The following is a 13,894-nucleotide window of genomic DNA, read 5'->3' as shown; positions in this document are numbered from 1 at the left end:
GTGGGTCGGTACGAACCTACCCACTTTTGGCATACTTTCAGTATAGCTTGATAGGCTGACTTTTTGCCATCTTTGGAGGGGCAACACGATCTCTTTCAAGACCGAAAAGATTGGCGCCCTAGAGCCACTCATCACTCCAATTTTGGGCCTGATTTATTATTATACTAACTAGGAGCCCCAACCTAATTCCAGGGCTTGGGCCACTTTAGCCCTAACGCGCGTCACGGGTCAATTCTACCTTTTACAAATCATGTTGAAACATGTATACATTTTCCGCAGCGCATGCTTAAGCACACGCAAGCCTCACTCAACATGTGCATAGAGGTGTTCCGGCTCCACTATGACCTAAATTTATGGAGTCTGCGTATTAGAGGCCGTGTTTTTATTCTTTCCCTCCATAGAGCGCGCAACATATCACGTGCACTCCCGCCAATACCGTCATCGCAACACATAGCCACAAGACTGACATTCAATTGAGCCAGCTTTCCGATTTAATTCTCGTGGCCTAGAGGCGAAGTGTGTGGCGTGTCGCCAGTATGGACGCGCGTGAGAGGAATGGTGCTCTTGAAGGATCTTCAGGAGACACTGCTTGCCCTCCGCCCATTTCCGTTCATGACTTTCTGCCAAACGACGGTTCATCACCTGCGTTTGATCTGACAGATGCGCATTTAAACACGAATACGGCTAGCATTACCCCAGTGTTTGAGCATGAAAAGTCTGAAAGACAAAACGGTTCATGCATTCCCATCGAAGGGACAAGCGCATCGGATCAATGGAGCCCTACTTATGCCACTCAAAGCTCTGACGCAAAGAGGGAACAAGAAACGCCCCAGCCGACGTTCAGCGAAACTAAAGACATGCAAGATGAAGGCAACGTAACTGATGAGAAAGATGCTGGATTTTTTGCTCAGTTTAAGGGATTTTTTGCCGGGGAAAAGCAAAAGGCCGCCAAAGCTGCTCAACTACAAGCGGAAATGGAGATGCGCTTGTGGAAGGACCCAGGGCCGTTTCGATTTCGCCCAGGCGAGCTGTGCGCACTCATAGATCCAGAAGACTTTTCAAAGCTTGAGCAAATGGGTGGCATTGATGGTCTTATGCAGGGTCTTCAAACAACTTCTGAAAAAGGCATTACCTCATCCGAATTTGGCACCGATAATGATGCAGACAAGGCAGACACTATTAAGCAAAGAGCCAGTGTATATGGTACAAATATCTTACCCAAGCGAGAATCAAAAAGTCTGCTAATGCTTATGTGGCTCGCATTGCAGGACAAGATTCTTATTTTGCTTATCGTGGCAGCTATTGTTTCATTAGCGCTTGGTTTGTATACAAAATTTTCAGGACGTAATGAACCTGTGCCTTGTCCGGACCCTCCCCCTGGCCAAGACATGTGTGAAGGTCCATCCGTTGACTGGGTGGAAGGTGTGGCTATTCTCATTGCTGTTATTATTGTTGACCTTGTTGGCTCACTAAATGATTGGCAAAAGGAGCGTCAATTTCGCGTACTAGATGCCAAGAAAGACTCACGAGCTATTACAGTTTTGCGCGACGGACAAAAGCGCCTGATCGATATTCATGATGCTGTCGTGGGTGACGTCGTTTCTATTGAGCCCGGTGAAGTTGTAGCATTCGACGGCGTTGTTCTTCGCTCACACAACATCAAGTGTGATGAATCAAGCGTCACAGGGGAATCCGATATGATTCAAAAAGTGTCCTACGAAGAGTATTTAAGTGAAAGAAGCAACGGGACTCTGAAGCACAAGAGTGTATTCATGATTTCAGGATCCAAAGTTCTGGAAGGAGTAGGAGATTTTGTTATCACTGCAGTGGGTTCTTTGAGCATGCATGGTAAGCTGATGATGTCACTGCGCGAGGAGCCTGAAAACACACCCTTGCAAAAGAAATTAAACCATTTGGCTGAAATGATCGCTAAGTTTGGCTCTGCAGCAGGTATTCTGATGTTTATTGCGCTGATGATCCGTTTCTTCGTTCGCTTAGGGCGAGATTCTGATGTCGACAGCAATGAGTATGGTCAGCTGTTTATCGATATTCTTATTATTTCTGTCACAGTAGTTGTTGTGGCTGTCCCCGAAGGATTACCTTTGGCTGTAACCTTGGCGTTGGCGTTTGCCACGCGTCGGATGTCCAATCGCAATCTGCTTGTTCGCATTCTTGGGTCATGTGAAACGATGGCCAATGCCACTTGCATCTGCACAGATAAAACAGGCACCTTGACTCAGAACAACATGAATGTGGTTGCAGGTCTCATTGGAGATGGCATGCCTTTTTATGATGAAGTTAAACTTGAAGTCGAAAATGCTCAAGTTAATTCAGATGGCGTTAACATCAGTGAACTCACACTCGAGCTCCCAGAAGCTGTCCGAAACATGCTAATTCAGCTAATTTGTATTGATTCAACGGCGTTCATTCCAAAAGAGAGCGATAACTCTGATCATTTTGTTTCGTCACATGAAAAGAAGCCATTCTGGGCGAGGTGGATGTCACGACCTGCGCCATCTAATGCCTTACTAAAGGCAGCCAAAGGTGAAGTCAATTTTGTGGGCTCGAAGACAGAGACGGCGTTATTGAACCTGGTCCGCCGGCTAGACTGGGCTGACTATGAAGAGGTTCGTGCGGCTGCAGACATTTTACAAGTCTTTCCCTTCAGCTCAAAGCGCAAAGCCATGGCTGTGGTTGTAAGGACAGAGTTCGGCGCTCGTCTCTACGTCAAGGGGGCAAGTGAGATGATATTGAACTTGGCCACGTCGGTGGTGTCCATGTCTTCGAGCAAGTTGTCGTCGGTGATTCAGTCGAAGCCATTGGATGATAACGAACGTCAGCATCAATTAAGCAATATTGAAGGATACGCTAAGCAATCGCTCCGGACGCTTGGCTTAGCTTATCGTGACTTCTCGGCATGGCCACCACCTGGCATTCGCTTGAATACCGCTGATGAGGTCGACTTTGATGATGTTGTTAAATCGCTCTGCTTTCTGGCTATTGCTGCCATAGAAGACCCGCTGCGCCGAGGCGTAACTGATGCGGTGCGATCTTGTGGAAAAGCTGGTGTGAACGTGAAGATGTGCACAGGCGATAATATCATGACAGCATGCTCTATTGGAAGGCAATGTGGTATTTACCATGAAGGTGGCGTGGCTATCGAGGGTCCTGTGTTTCGGCAGCTGTCGCACGCTGATCTGGTCGAATTGGTCCCGCACTTGCATATATTGGCGCGTTCTAGTCCCGAGGACAAAAAAGTGCTTACAAATACGCTGAAGGATCTAGGTCAAGTGGTTGCTGTCACAGGCGATGGCACGAATGACGGACCAGCCTTGAAATCCGCTAATGTTGGTTTTTCTATGGGCATTGCGGGGTCCGAAGTGGCTAAAGAGGCCAGTGATATCATTCTTTTGGACGACAACTTCTCCAGTATCGTCAACGCCATCATGTGGGGACGATGCGTGAATGACGCAGTGCGAAAGTTCCTTCAGTTCCAGTTGACTGTCAACATTGTTGCCGTAATAGTGACGTACGTGTCTTTCCGGTTTCATCGAGCGAACCAGAACTCGGTGCTGACGGCCGTTCAGCTTTTGTGGCTAAATTTGATCATGGACACTCTAGCTGCGTTGGCGTTGGCCACAGATCCGGCAGATCCAAGGTCGCTTGAACGCAAACCAGATCGTTCGACAGCGCCGCTCATTACACCGGAAATGTGGAAGCAGATTGCTGTCCAGTCGATCTATCAGGTGATTTTGGTTCTTGTTTTATATTACAGAGGAATGGATATTCTAAACGAACATGACAAATCTCATCCACAAGAGCTCATCAATAAATTAGAGATCGATACTTTGATCTTCAATGTTTTCGTTTGGTGCCAACTTTTCAACCAAGTTAATTCTCGGCGACTTGATCGACATTGGAATATTTTCCACAATTTCCACAAGAATTTATGGTTCATGTGTATCATGTTGATTGAAATTGGATGCCAGGTATTGATCATTTTTGTGGGAGGTGCTGCTTTCAGCGTCAAACGTATGAATGGCCGAGACTGGGGCATTTCTATTGTCGCAGGCTTTGTTTCATGGCCGCTAGGTTTGATAACGCGATGGTTGCCAACCAAGCCGCTTGAAGATTTACTGATCAAACTGAAGCTAATGCATGATCCAAATGAATTGCCATATAATTCATCGAGGTCATCCGAAGAATCACTAATGGAATGGAATGAACCGGCCATCGGACAAATTGCAAAGCAAATTGGATCTTTCTCGCGTATTCGTGGTGGTAGATTGCGTGCCAGCAATCTCGTTTTAAAGAGCAACGCGAAACTTATGAGGGAAAATGATGTACATCCCCAGGAAATCATGGCTATGGTGCCAGCTTTGATAGGTACAAGTGTTGGAGGCATGTGGAAACTGTCCAAGCAGGGTTCCTATGGAAATATGGACCAGTCACAAGCCCAGGTGTCTATTAAAACTTTGTATCGACAAGGCAAAATTGTTTTCCACCCGAATACGCCGTCGGATCATCCGTACTTGTTGTCCCTAAAGGATTGATGGTTGTTAACCTTCTGCAAGCATGCATTTTATTTTATTTCTTGTAAATAGTTTGGAATCTCCCAGTAGTACTAGGTTGTTGTCGTCAATACTCAACTTTCATTTCTTCGTACAGAACGAGACTGTAGAACAACAAAATTTCATCAACAATCGTACACGGTCATATTTGGAAGAACATGTGAGATCGGAAGCAAAAAAAATTTTAGATTATAACCAAAAACATTAGTCCAACCCGGAATCGAACCGGGGTCTTATCCGGACCATCCAGATGTGAAGGATACGTCATAACCGCTAAACTATTGGACTTCGATGACAACCGAGTGCGTTATTGCGTACATAGAGCCAAATACATCATTTCAGATTCTAAAAAAAAGCTTAGTCCAACCCGGAATCGAACCGGGGTCTTATCCGGACCATCCAGATGTGAAGGATACGTCATAACCGCTAAACTATTGGACTGCCCTTCTCACTATTGGTAATGAAAGCAAGGGTAAAATCCAAAATGATCTTGATTCAATTCCTCATGGTATTTTTTGTGCTCTTGTTTGACTGGGACGGTAGCATTACTCGCAGTGACACGCTCGAGCTGATTGCGCCCTTGCCTGATGAAATCAATCGAGGAAATCGTTTTCAATATTATCAAGATGCCTATTCAGACGATTATAATTCTTTTGTGACTCATTTCGGCCAAGTATCGTCCCGGGAAACGATGTATGAATACATGAATGCGATCCGAGACGTGGAGCTACGTTCGCTTGAGAGGATACAGAGAGGCGGTCTTTTCTATGGGACAAAGAATGAGCAACGCTTCAAACGCATGTCGCGCGTTGAGTTCAGAGATGGTTGGCATGGCATGCAAGCATGGCTTTCAGAGAAAACGGCACAAGGAGCCCTGGAAGCACAGATTGTGAGTGTGAATTGGTCTAGGGATTGCATACGGCACGCGTTGTTGCAAGCAGCAAAGTTATCACACGTTCAGCCAAGCATCCATCAAATTCATTCGAATGAGCTAGAAACTTTTCCAGGGACAGATGTATGCACGGGCCGCATTGTAGGCCCTTGTGGTCATGACCGTATTGTCACAGGGATCGACAAGCTTCACGTTTGCCAGGCACTGGTGTCGGAGGACTCCAAGAACGTATCCGTCTATGTGGGCGATTCTGTGACAGACCTGGCATGCATGTTATGGGCCCAAGTCGGCATTCTGATTGGACCAGGTACAAGTGTTAAGAGGATACTTGGTGAAGCAGGGTTGGCACATCTATTGCATACTTTGGCGTCATGGATGGACCTAAATGCGTCGAATAGAAGGCAGGCGATCGTGCATGTCACTGACTGGAATGAAGTCAAGCAGTTGCTCACACAAATCGAACAGTGTCTCACATGATGCACACACTTCCTACTAATATATTGGCACCATAAGCTCGTCGAGAGACGCAAATATCTCTGAAATATCGTCGCGATTCCCAAAGTCCGGATGCAAAAGCTGCGCCGAGAAAGAGGCGGCTGTTTCAGACACGTGGTCCGGTGTGGACGGTGGTGCAGTGCCTAAGGCAGGGAACAATTGGCTTGAGTTGGCTCCATCCATCGCAATCGTAGACAATGTGGTGGATGAAGCTGTGCTCTCAGTCACAGCCTTATCGTCTGACGATATTCCCGATTCGATCCTGTCGGCGCGTGTATGCGCTTCGGCGAAGAGCAGGTCAATAAGTTTCAGTGCGACTTTTTGCGCAATAGGTACAGATGTGGAAGGATCGCCAGTGCTGTGTAAGTAGTTGATTATAAGCGAGATGTCGTCACGGAGCTGATGCGCCACTTGGGACGAGCCCTGCGCTTTGTTATGGAATGCCAACAGATGCAACATAAGAACAATAGCTGCCTGGAATAGATGGTGACGAAATGCGGCGTGTTTCTGAACGGCCGGATGCACATTGTCAATCTGCTGTCGACAGGAGAGGATGGTACGGGCTGCATCCACAGCGACGCGTGTTGAGTATGCGTGTTTCTCGTCCTGATGACCGCGGCAAAGAAAGTCCCGGTGCAACACGAGCAGGCGTTGATTGACAGCCTCAAAAACAATGAGACGATGCATGGCTAAATAAGGATGCCGAGCTTGCTCTTGGCGTACCTCGGGTAGTTGCTCAAGAGTGGGGTCTGGACGTAGATATACTGGAAGCGAAGATAGCAGGCCACGGAATTTGGCGTCGAATTCAAGTACGTGTGCATATGTGAGCTGGCGCGAGTACAATAACAAGCCCCACTGGCGCCCGAGATCTGCAATTTGGTATATGTAAGGCGTAAGATTGTTCATTGTAGCGCGGCCGGCCTCTTGAATTGACGAAAGCACATGCGTCTCGCCGTCGGGTAAATCGTCTTCATCGACATTGAGCGGTGGCGCAGTGGTAGCAAAGGTTGGATCGACTTGGGTGGTGCGGTGAATCACGGTACCAAGCAACATATCTTTGCAAGCGATTCTGATCCAGAGGCGGCGAGCTGCTTCCCGCACGAGATGCGAGCGATCCGGCAAACTGACTGACGCCGCAGACGGACGAAGCCAGACACCTGGACGTGCAGACGATGACACAGGTGACACACGCACTTGCCTTGACGCAGGCGACTGGCACCAAAGGCGCTCATCGTCGGTGGCTGAGCCGAGAACATGGTAGCCTTGCTGCTCGCAAAGGCGGATGAGCGTCGCCATAGCGACGAGCGAAACTTGCAGACGGCCACGTACAGCATGGTGATCCACAAATAGCAGAAGCGTGGCAAGGTGGTTCCAGTTTGTCTTGCTAACGAAGTCGTCAGTGGCTAGAAGCGACTGTGCGCAATCGATCCATGAGTCAACGAACGGCTCGATCTGCTCAGGCGTTGTGCAGAATCCCTGTTCGATAAAGAAGCGAGCTTCTGTGTATTGTGCGGCGGTGCCAAGCAGTGTGAGCAGTAGGGCCAAAAACGACAAATCCAGCTGTTCCGGCGGTACGGAAGCATGCATGCGATTCCAACTAGCAAGCAGTGTGCGGAGATTGGCGAGCTGCGTCCTCACGAGACGCCAGCTTATGCCGTACGACACGTGCAAGTCGACAGTCTGAAGAATTTTTAGAAGGTAATCAGTCTGCTGGGTATCAGGCAGCAAGTCCAGGGCAGCACGCACGCGGCTCGTCGCACTATTCACGGAGAATGTGGTATTATCGAGGAAAGCGTGCACAAGATTGTGGCGTGGCAGGGTGTCTGCGCCGGACGACACGGCAGATGGGCGAGCAATCGCCTGCTCACTGCCTGGCAGGGAGTTTTGCTGACTATGACGTGCGAACATAGCAAGCGCATCTGCAGCGATGTTTTGCTCTGCTTGCATTTGAGTCATTTGTGCGGCATCGCTGGAATGTGGGGGACGCTGGTGCTGCTGTTCCATTTTTGAACGCCAGAATGCGAGCTCAGCCGCAACCGCAGCGTCTTGAGGCAGACTTGTGGCTGTTGATCGATCGGCGTTGACGTCGCCCAGCGACAAGCCAGTGCCGGCGAGCAGTATGGGGTCAATCTGTGTTTGGCCCGCTGAACTTGTTGGCAGGTCGTGCGACGTGGGCTGAGATGCTGTATTCGTCGTAAGGCGCTGCTCAAGATGGCTGATGCGCTCAATGACGGCGCGCGTATCATTATCGAGTGCAAGGTCTGTGCCTTGTGAACTGGCAGCCCAGTCACCCGCACCGAGACCCATCGGCGCATGCGAGGCGTCCGGCTTGGTGTATGTAAGTGCTGCAGACGCTGCAGCGGCACTCTGCATGTCCGGAGGCAGTGTCATATCAGAGGACCAGACGCAGCGCTCGGCAGGGATGCGGTGCTTCTGACATTGTCCACAGTATGGTTGCTGACGATCGCACTTGACTTTGCGTTGCTTGCAGGGAAAGCATGTGTTGATTTTACGACGTTTCGTCGAGGGCGGCTTCGCCTGTGGCTCCGGCGGTGCGATTCGATCGCGCGTTGAGGGCAGCACATTCGATGAAAGTGCTTCCACGGCGTGGTAGTGCTGGCTTGAATGGTCATTCATGCCAAAAGTCTGCTCAGTGGGCACAGGTAGTGCGTGAGATGACAGAGACTCGGTGCCGCTACGGTCCATGAGCACTGAGTCACGAGGTCGGTACTCCCCTGACGTCTCAGGATCTTCCAAGCTGTATCCTTTGTGAGTGTTCCTACTCTTTCACGTCCAGTTCCTGGCGCAGTGCGAGATGCTGGACGATCCTAGACGTGTCGAAGTGGAGGCAGGTCGGCCGATCTTTCACTTGCGCGTGAGGAGCAAGACGCGACGCGGTGGTAGTGGTGTGGGCGTAGTGTGGTAGCGGCCGAAAATGCTAGGAGGACGGCCGAGTGGCAACGGCCGAGAGACAGGCTAGTGGACGATGGGTGGGGGGAGTGGGAAGAAGTAGATCTCGGGACTCGCTGGGTTGGCGTTGGATGACGTATGTTTTTTTCTTGACGTGTACGGGTTGGCCTATAGGCTGACCACGTGCCATGACTAGGCACGCTGCCGCGCGGAGATCTGCGATCCTGATTATATAATAATATCATTAGTTCTGTTCCTGCCACAGACTTGTCAGTCTAGCCAGTCCTTTGAGTCAATTCGGTTTAAGCAGCGCGGAGCGTAAGACGGCCACCATGTTGCTTGCGATGGCGCCTACGAACGAGCACAAGTGATTTATCAAATAGTTGAGAAGCTACGAAAGAGTGAGGGAAAGAGAAAAAAAAAAAAAGACAACTTTGTTCGTGTGCACGAGAATTCAACAGGTTGTAGCACCACATTGTCACCTCGTCCCTTCCTCTCTTACGATCTAGCGGCCAAGCCACCAGCTAAGCCAGCTCCGAGACTTTCGCTCACGCTCCTGGCGCAGCTCTTCTTCTTCCTCATACGCGTTTGCAGGATCGAATGGCGCCGTCAAGGAATCTGCTGACGGCACAGTTTCAGGCACAGGTGCAACAGCGACGGAGGTTTCGTTAGAGAAACGAGTATCGGCGACTGACTGTTCTTCGGAGACCAAGCGCACGGTATCAGCCGTTGACTTGTTATTGATCACCTCTTCCTCGTTCGCTGTATCCAGCGCCATCGGCTCTTGTCCGGCTAACAGATCAGTAGTCGTGTGCATACCGTCGACATCGTGATCAACTCGGGCAGCATTTGCGTGCGCACGAGCCTGTTCCAATGCATAGTCAAGGTCCACCTGGTCGAACGACACATGGCGCAAGGCATGGTAGTACACAGACTGCCCACCCTTCGTCGACCGCATCGATGAAGATGGGGTCAAGGGCAACACTTGTCGTTGGACGGTTGCTTGCGCGTATTCTCGCATACTGCGTAATCGCTCCGTCTGGTGCGTCAGGACATCAGATGCTAGTAGGTGCGGTGCAAAGATATGGTCTTCATCTTCCGCACCATGAGCGAGTTCCAACGACTGTTGTGCTTGTCGGACATACAAGTCGGCGCGCTGTAAAAGCACGAGCGCCTCAGCACATTGTCCATGCTGTGTAAATGCACCAGCTAACTGACGTAGCAATTCTGAGCAGTAATAGAAGCGTTTTGCCTCTAAAAGACTCGATACATCCGGTTCACCTTCGACCATGACCAAGCCGCCCATGGCAAGCAGACTGCTGTCTATACTGTCGAGAAGCTTGGCAATGCCTGGGACAAGGCGCAAGCGCCGACGCTCAGACTGCTGCGCGGCTACTTCCAATGCACGCTGCAGACGCCTTTCACGAGATACTCTTGCACGCCTCCGAGTGCCACTATGCCCATATTGTCGAGAGAGCTTGGCTCGTACCACAGCAGGTGCAAGACCCTTTTGTCGCCTCGTGCGTCGGTGCGTACGATCATCAACGAGGGATTTCGCACGCATCTCGCGCTTCGCAGCGCGCGACTGAATATCATCCCAAAGACGCACATTCCGCGCAATGCGCACAGCCAGCAGGCGGTACACAAGCCATTCATGCACACGCCTCAGCTGAAAGCCAGTCGCCTCGTAACGAGCAGAATGAGTCTTCGCCAATGCTTGGCTATTGTCATCCACAAGGACTCGTGCCATTGATTCGGCATCTGTCAAGGCGGCTAGAACGCGGTCAAACGGATCGAGCTCAGCACGATTCGCGTACGAGTTATGCGTGTAATGTGCGTGGCCACGGCGCTTGGCATTTCGTTCCGCGTGGGACAGGCGAGCGCGTTTGGACGTTGCCGAAGCTGTGTTCGTGGTCTTACCACTAGCTTCCTGGCTAGACGTCTGGGCCTTGGTTGTCGGAGTCACAAACTGTGCAAGAGCAGCCTCCTCTGCTTTTACACGCAGAATTACATCATGCAGCTCGAGCGAATGGATCGGGATCGTTTGTGCGCGCCAGTGCAGCTCAAAGGGCGTCAACGACGACATAGACGATGGATGAGCCGCTTTGAGCGCTTCTGTGACGCGGTGAAAGCCAGGCAGCGTGGCCTCACAAGCTGAGTAGTCAGATGCACGTTCAGACGCATCATCTTGTGCACCCAGTGAATACACAGCAAAGCGAATCTGGGCGTCAAGCGAGTCGAGAAAACTGCTGGCAAGTGCTTCGTCACGGCTTGTCGTGCTACACTCACTGATAATTGTCAAAAGACAACGCGTCGCTGCAGATACGCGAAGCGTCTGTTCCCAGTTACCATGAAGAAAAGCGTATGCACCACGAACAAGACCTACATATGCGAGACACTGAGCCCGTGACATGGCGGTGAGTGCAGGAAGAGCTTCTGCAAGTTTGTGAAGCTTATCCGCGTACTGGATGGCACGTCGCGCGCGTCCCATGCTACTGCGGCGCAGCTTTGAGCTTCGCGCTTCATTCTGCGTGGCTGCCAGCTCTTCGGCTGCGGCCCAGCAGTGCTCGCTCTCAAAAAGCAGGAGTTCCAAAGGACGCGTATTCGTAACATGGTCCAGACCAATGTCACGCCGAACAAATGTATGGTCGCGTTTTTTATCCACTTCGCTCTGCATCGTCGGCGTAATGCGTTTCGCCCGTTTGGACCGGCGTCCGCTCACCGGCTTGCCGTGTGCCTTGGGCGTAACGCCATGGGTGAGTTCTAGAGCTGACCGCACACGCTTCGTCTTCGTTGCACAATATTGGCGGTATCGCGACCAATCTTGCTGTCTCAAGCCGTGCTCATTGCGCGCTTCGACAACAAGTCTGAGCAAAGGAAAACCTAGCGCCTCTACAGCTACTGGCTCTCGCCCTTCCGTCACCACATCCATTCTGCGATAGGAAGACAATGGTTCGTTGGTGGAAGATATCACTTCGTGTGTTTCACGTGTCTCGGCCGACTCGTGTCATCACGATGCGCGGAGCTTCCCTCTAAGCCCAGCTCCAGTGAGATTCGACTAGGCTGCTCTCAAAAGGTGCGGAGTGGAAAGAGTGCGAGTGTGTGAAACTCGGCCATTGTTCGATCGCGCAGCACATTTTTTACACACGCTATTGCCGTCTTTTCCCCCAGCTATTGTTCTTTCGTTCAACCGCGGAGTTCCCGCACCAGCTTCGTCTAAATGAGCAAGCACGCCACAATTTCTGACGACGCGCTTCAGTCGCCAGTTTTCACACGACTGAGAGGTAAGCGTGAAAGCACCCGTAAGACTGACTGGTAGGCAAGCGGGTCGTACTCGCTAGCAATAGCCCACGAAGAAGAGACATTCTAGCTTCGGTTGGGGTATATCCTGAAATTGTGCCTTCCTTGTTTAAAGAAGACCTACCGAAGAGCGACTTCACTGGTGAAATGGCCTTCGAGTATCCGGTCGAAACTGCGTCAGAAAAAGCCAAAGAGGTATATGTGCGCTTGGTGCAAACCGATGATCATAATCCGCCAGATCTTGTCATCGGCGCTGACACAGTGATTGTGTACGATGGTGAGATCTTGGAGAAGCCTGTTGATAAAGTCGACAATGTCCGCATGCTCGCTGATTTATGCGGTCGCTCTTTTCATGTGATCACAGGTGTGGCTCTTGTGCATCCCATACTCTCTGCTCCTGGCTACCAGATCCGCACCGTGTGCGAACAAACGAAAGTGCACTTTGCCGATGTGCCTGCGCCGTTACTGCAGGCTTATGTTGAGTCTGGCGAAGGATTGGATCGTGCTGGTGGTTTTGCTATACAGGGGCGCGGTGCTTTGTTGATCCGGGGGATTGAAGGCGACTACAACAATGTCGTAGGCTTCCCATTGTACAGCGTGTTTGACCTTCTGCACAATCTCGTGGAGAATGAAGAGCTTGACCTTGAAGGCATGGACATGTAAAAAAAAAATACGCCATCACATGTAGAACAAACACCTTTGTAAAGTGCACACGGACATGACGAGAAGTATGGCAGCCATGCGCTCTACTGCATCTCGCAGAGGTTCTCAGGCACGGGGATCATGGGCTATGGCCATTGCAGTGTAGTGATCAAGTAGTGAGGAATGTGGGCGACGTGGTTATGTTGGTTGGCGTAGGCGAGGGGAAGGGGCTGGGTGCGGGGCGGGGCAAGGGTATGCTATTTTTTCTCGTTTGCCAGTCTCTCACATACATCTCACCGACTAGCGAAACGAAGTGCCAAGCCCGAGATAATCGTCTGACGACGCTGTCTCTTGAGTTGATGGTGCGGGTGTGGATGTTGATGTGCTGGTCTCTTGCACGGACGAAATGCCCGGCACACTCTGTCCATGACTAATGGATTTGGCCGAATCCATATACGCAGCGCCCGCGAAGAACGAGTCGTCAGCTCGCTTCGCGCGCTTTTCACGCTTGGAAGAGGCTTTGTTTGCCTCATCAACCGACACATGAGCATTTGTGACGGCCCACTTGTCTAGCTCTTGCGCCTCTTTGGCGAATCCACGCTCCGTCTCAGACAGACTGAAATCAGCTCCATAGTTGCGCGCCTCGAGGATCGCAAAACGCAAGCGCTGTTCTCGTTCGGCCTGCACGGCATGGAAGGATGCGATGGTACGGCGGTACGCTTGAGAAAGCGACATATCTGAGCACTCGGCCGTCTTTAGTGTGCACTGCACGACACTGTGGCTCGCGTTAGTCAAACTGATCAAGTTGATCCAACGTACTCTTCCACAGATGGGTTGAAGCGGCTCCACATCGAGAGTTCTGGCAGCTGACCAGGGGCAAGGTTTGGCGTCACAGGCTCATCGAGCACGTAGTCCATTTCTGTGAGCACTTTCGGGCGCTTTGCTTCCCAGGGATGATCACGAAAGAACTGGCGACGGATTCGATCAGCCTCATACACAATCGGCTGTGGCCGCAAAGGGGGCATTTGTGAGCGAAGTTTTTTGAGCGAATTCCACTGTGTACGCCTACCCGCCTTGTTCGCAG

The 13,894-nt window shown here is 50.9% G+C and overlaps 5 protein-coding genes across 5 annotated transcripts; 2 read left to right on the top strand and 3 right to left on the bottom strand.

Moving 5' to 3' along the window:
- Nucleotides 1-857: 857 nt before the first annotated feature.
- MGL_1184 (uncharacterized protein) lies at nt 858-4,553 on the top strand (the record flags this gene model as incomplete). The annotated part of the gene is made up of 1 exon (XM_001731864.1): nt 858-4,553. One exon carries the CDS (start codon nt 858-860, stop codon nt 4,551-4,553), a length of 3,696 nt encoding a protein of 1,231 aa, XP_001731916.1.
- Nucleotides 4,554-5,955: 1,402 nt separating this feature from the next.
- MGL_1183 (uncharacterized protein) lies at nt 5,956-8,664 on the bottom strand (the record flags this gene model as incomplete). The annotated part of the gene is made up of 1 exon (XM_001731863.1): nt 5,956-8,664. The coding sequence occupies one exon, from the start codon at nt 8,662-8,664 to the stop codon at nt 5,956-5,958; it is 2,709 nt and encodes a 902-aa protein (XP_001731915.1).
- Nucleotides 8,665-9,373: 709 nt separating this feature from the next.
- Nucleotides 9,374-11,800, bottom strand: MGL_1182 (uncharacterized protein; the record flags this gene model as incomplete). The annotated part of the gene is made up of 1 exon (XM_001731862.1): nt 9,374-11,800. One exon carries the CDS (start codon nt 11,798-11,800, stop codon nt 9,374-9,376), a length of 2,427 nt encoding a protein of 808 aa, XP_001731914.1.
- Nucleotides 11,801-12,315: 515 nt separating this feature from the next.
- MGL_1181 (uncharacterized protein) lies at nt 12,316-12,831 on the top strand (the record flags this gene model as incomplete). The annotated part of the gene is made up of 1 exon (XM_001731861.1): nt 12,316-12,831. The coding sequence occupies one exon, from the start codon at nt 12,316-12,318 to the stop codon at nt 12,829-12,831; it is 516 nt and encodes a 171-aa protein (XP_001731913.1).
- Nucleotides 12,832-13,110: 279 nt separating this feature from the next.
- Nucleotides 13,111-13,545, bottom strand: MGL_1180 (uncharacterized protein; the record flags this gene model as incomplete). The annotated part of the gene is made up of 1 exon (XM_001731860.1): nt 13,111-13,545. The coding sequence occupies one exon, from the start codon at nt 13,543-13,545 to the stop codon at nt 13,111-13,113; it is 435 nt and encodes a 144-aa protein (XP_001731912.1).
- Between the last annotated feature and the right edge of the window lie 349 nt (nt 13,546-13,894).

This window comes from Malassezia globosa (genome assembly GCF_000181695.2).
Source record: "Malassezia globosa CBS 7966 chromosome Unknown mgl_sf_2.1, whole genome shotgun sequence".
Taxonomy (NCBI): Eukaryota; Fungi; Basidiomycota; class Malasseziomycetes; order Malasseziales; family Malasseziaceae; genus Malassezia; species Malassezia globosa.
The sequence above is the reverse complement of the archived record's forward strand: the minus strand, read 5'-3'. Positions and strand labels throughout refer to the sequence as shown.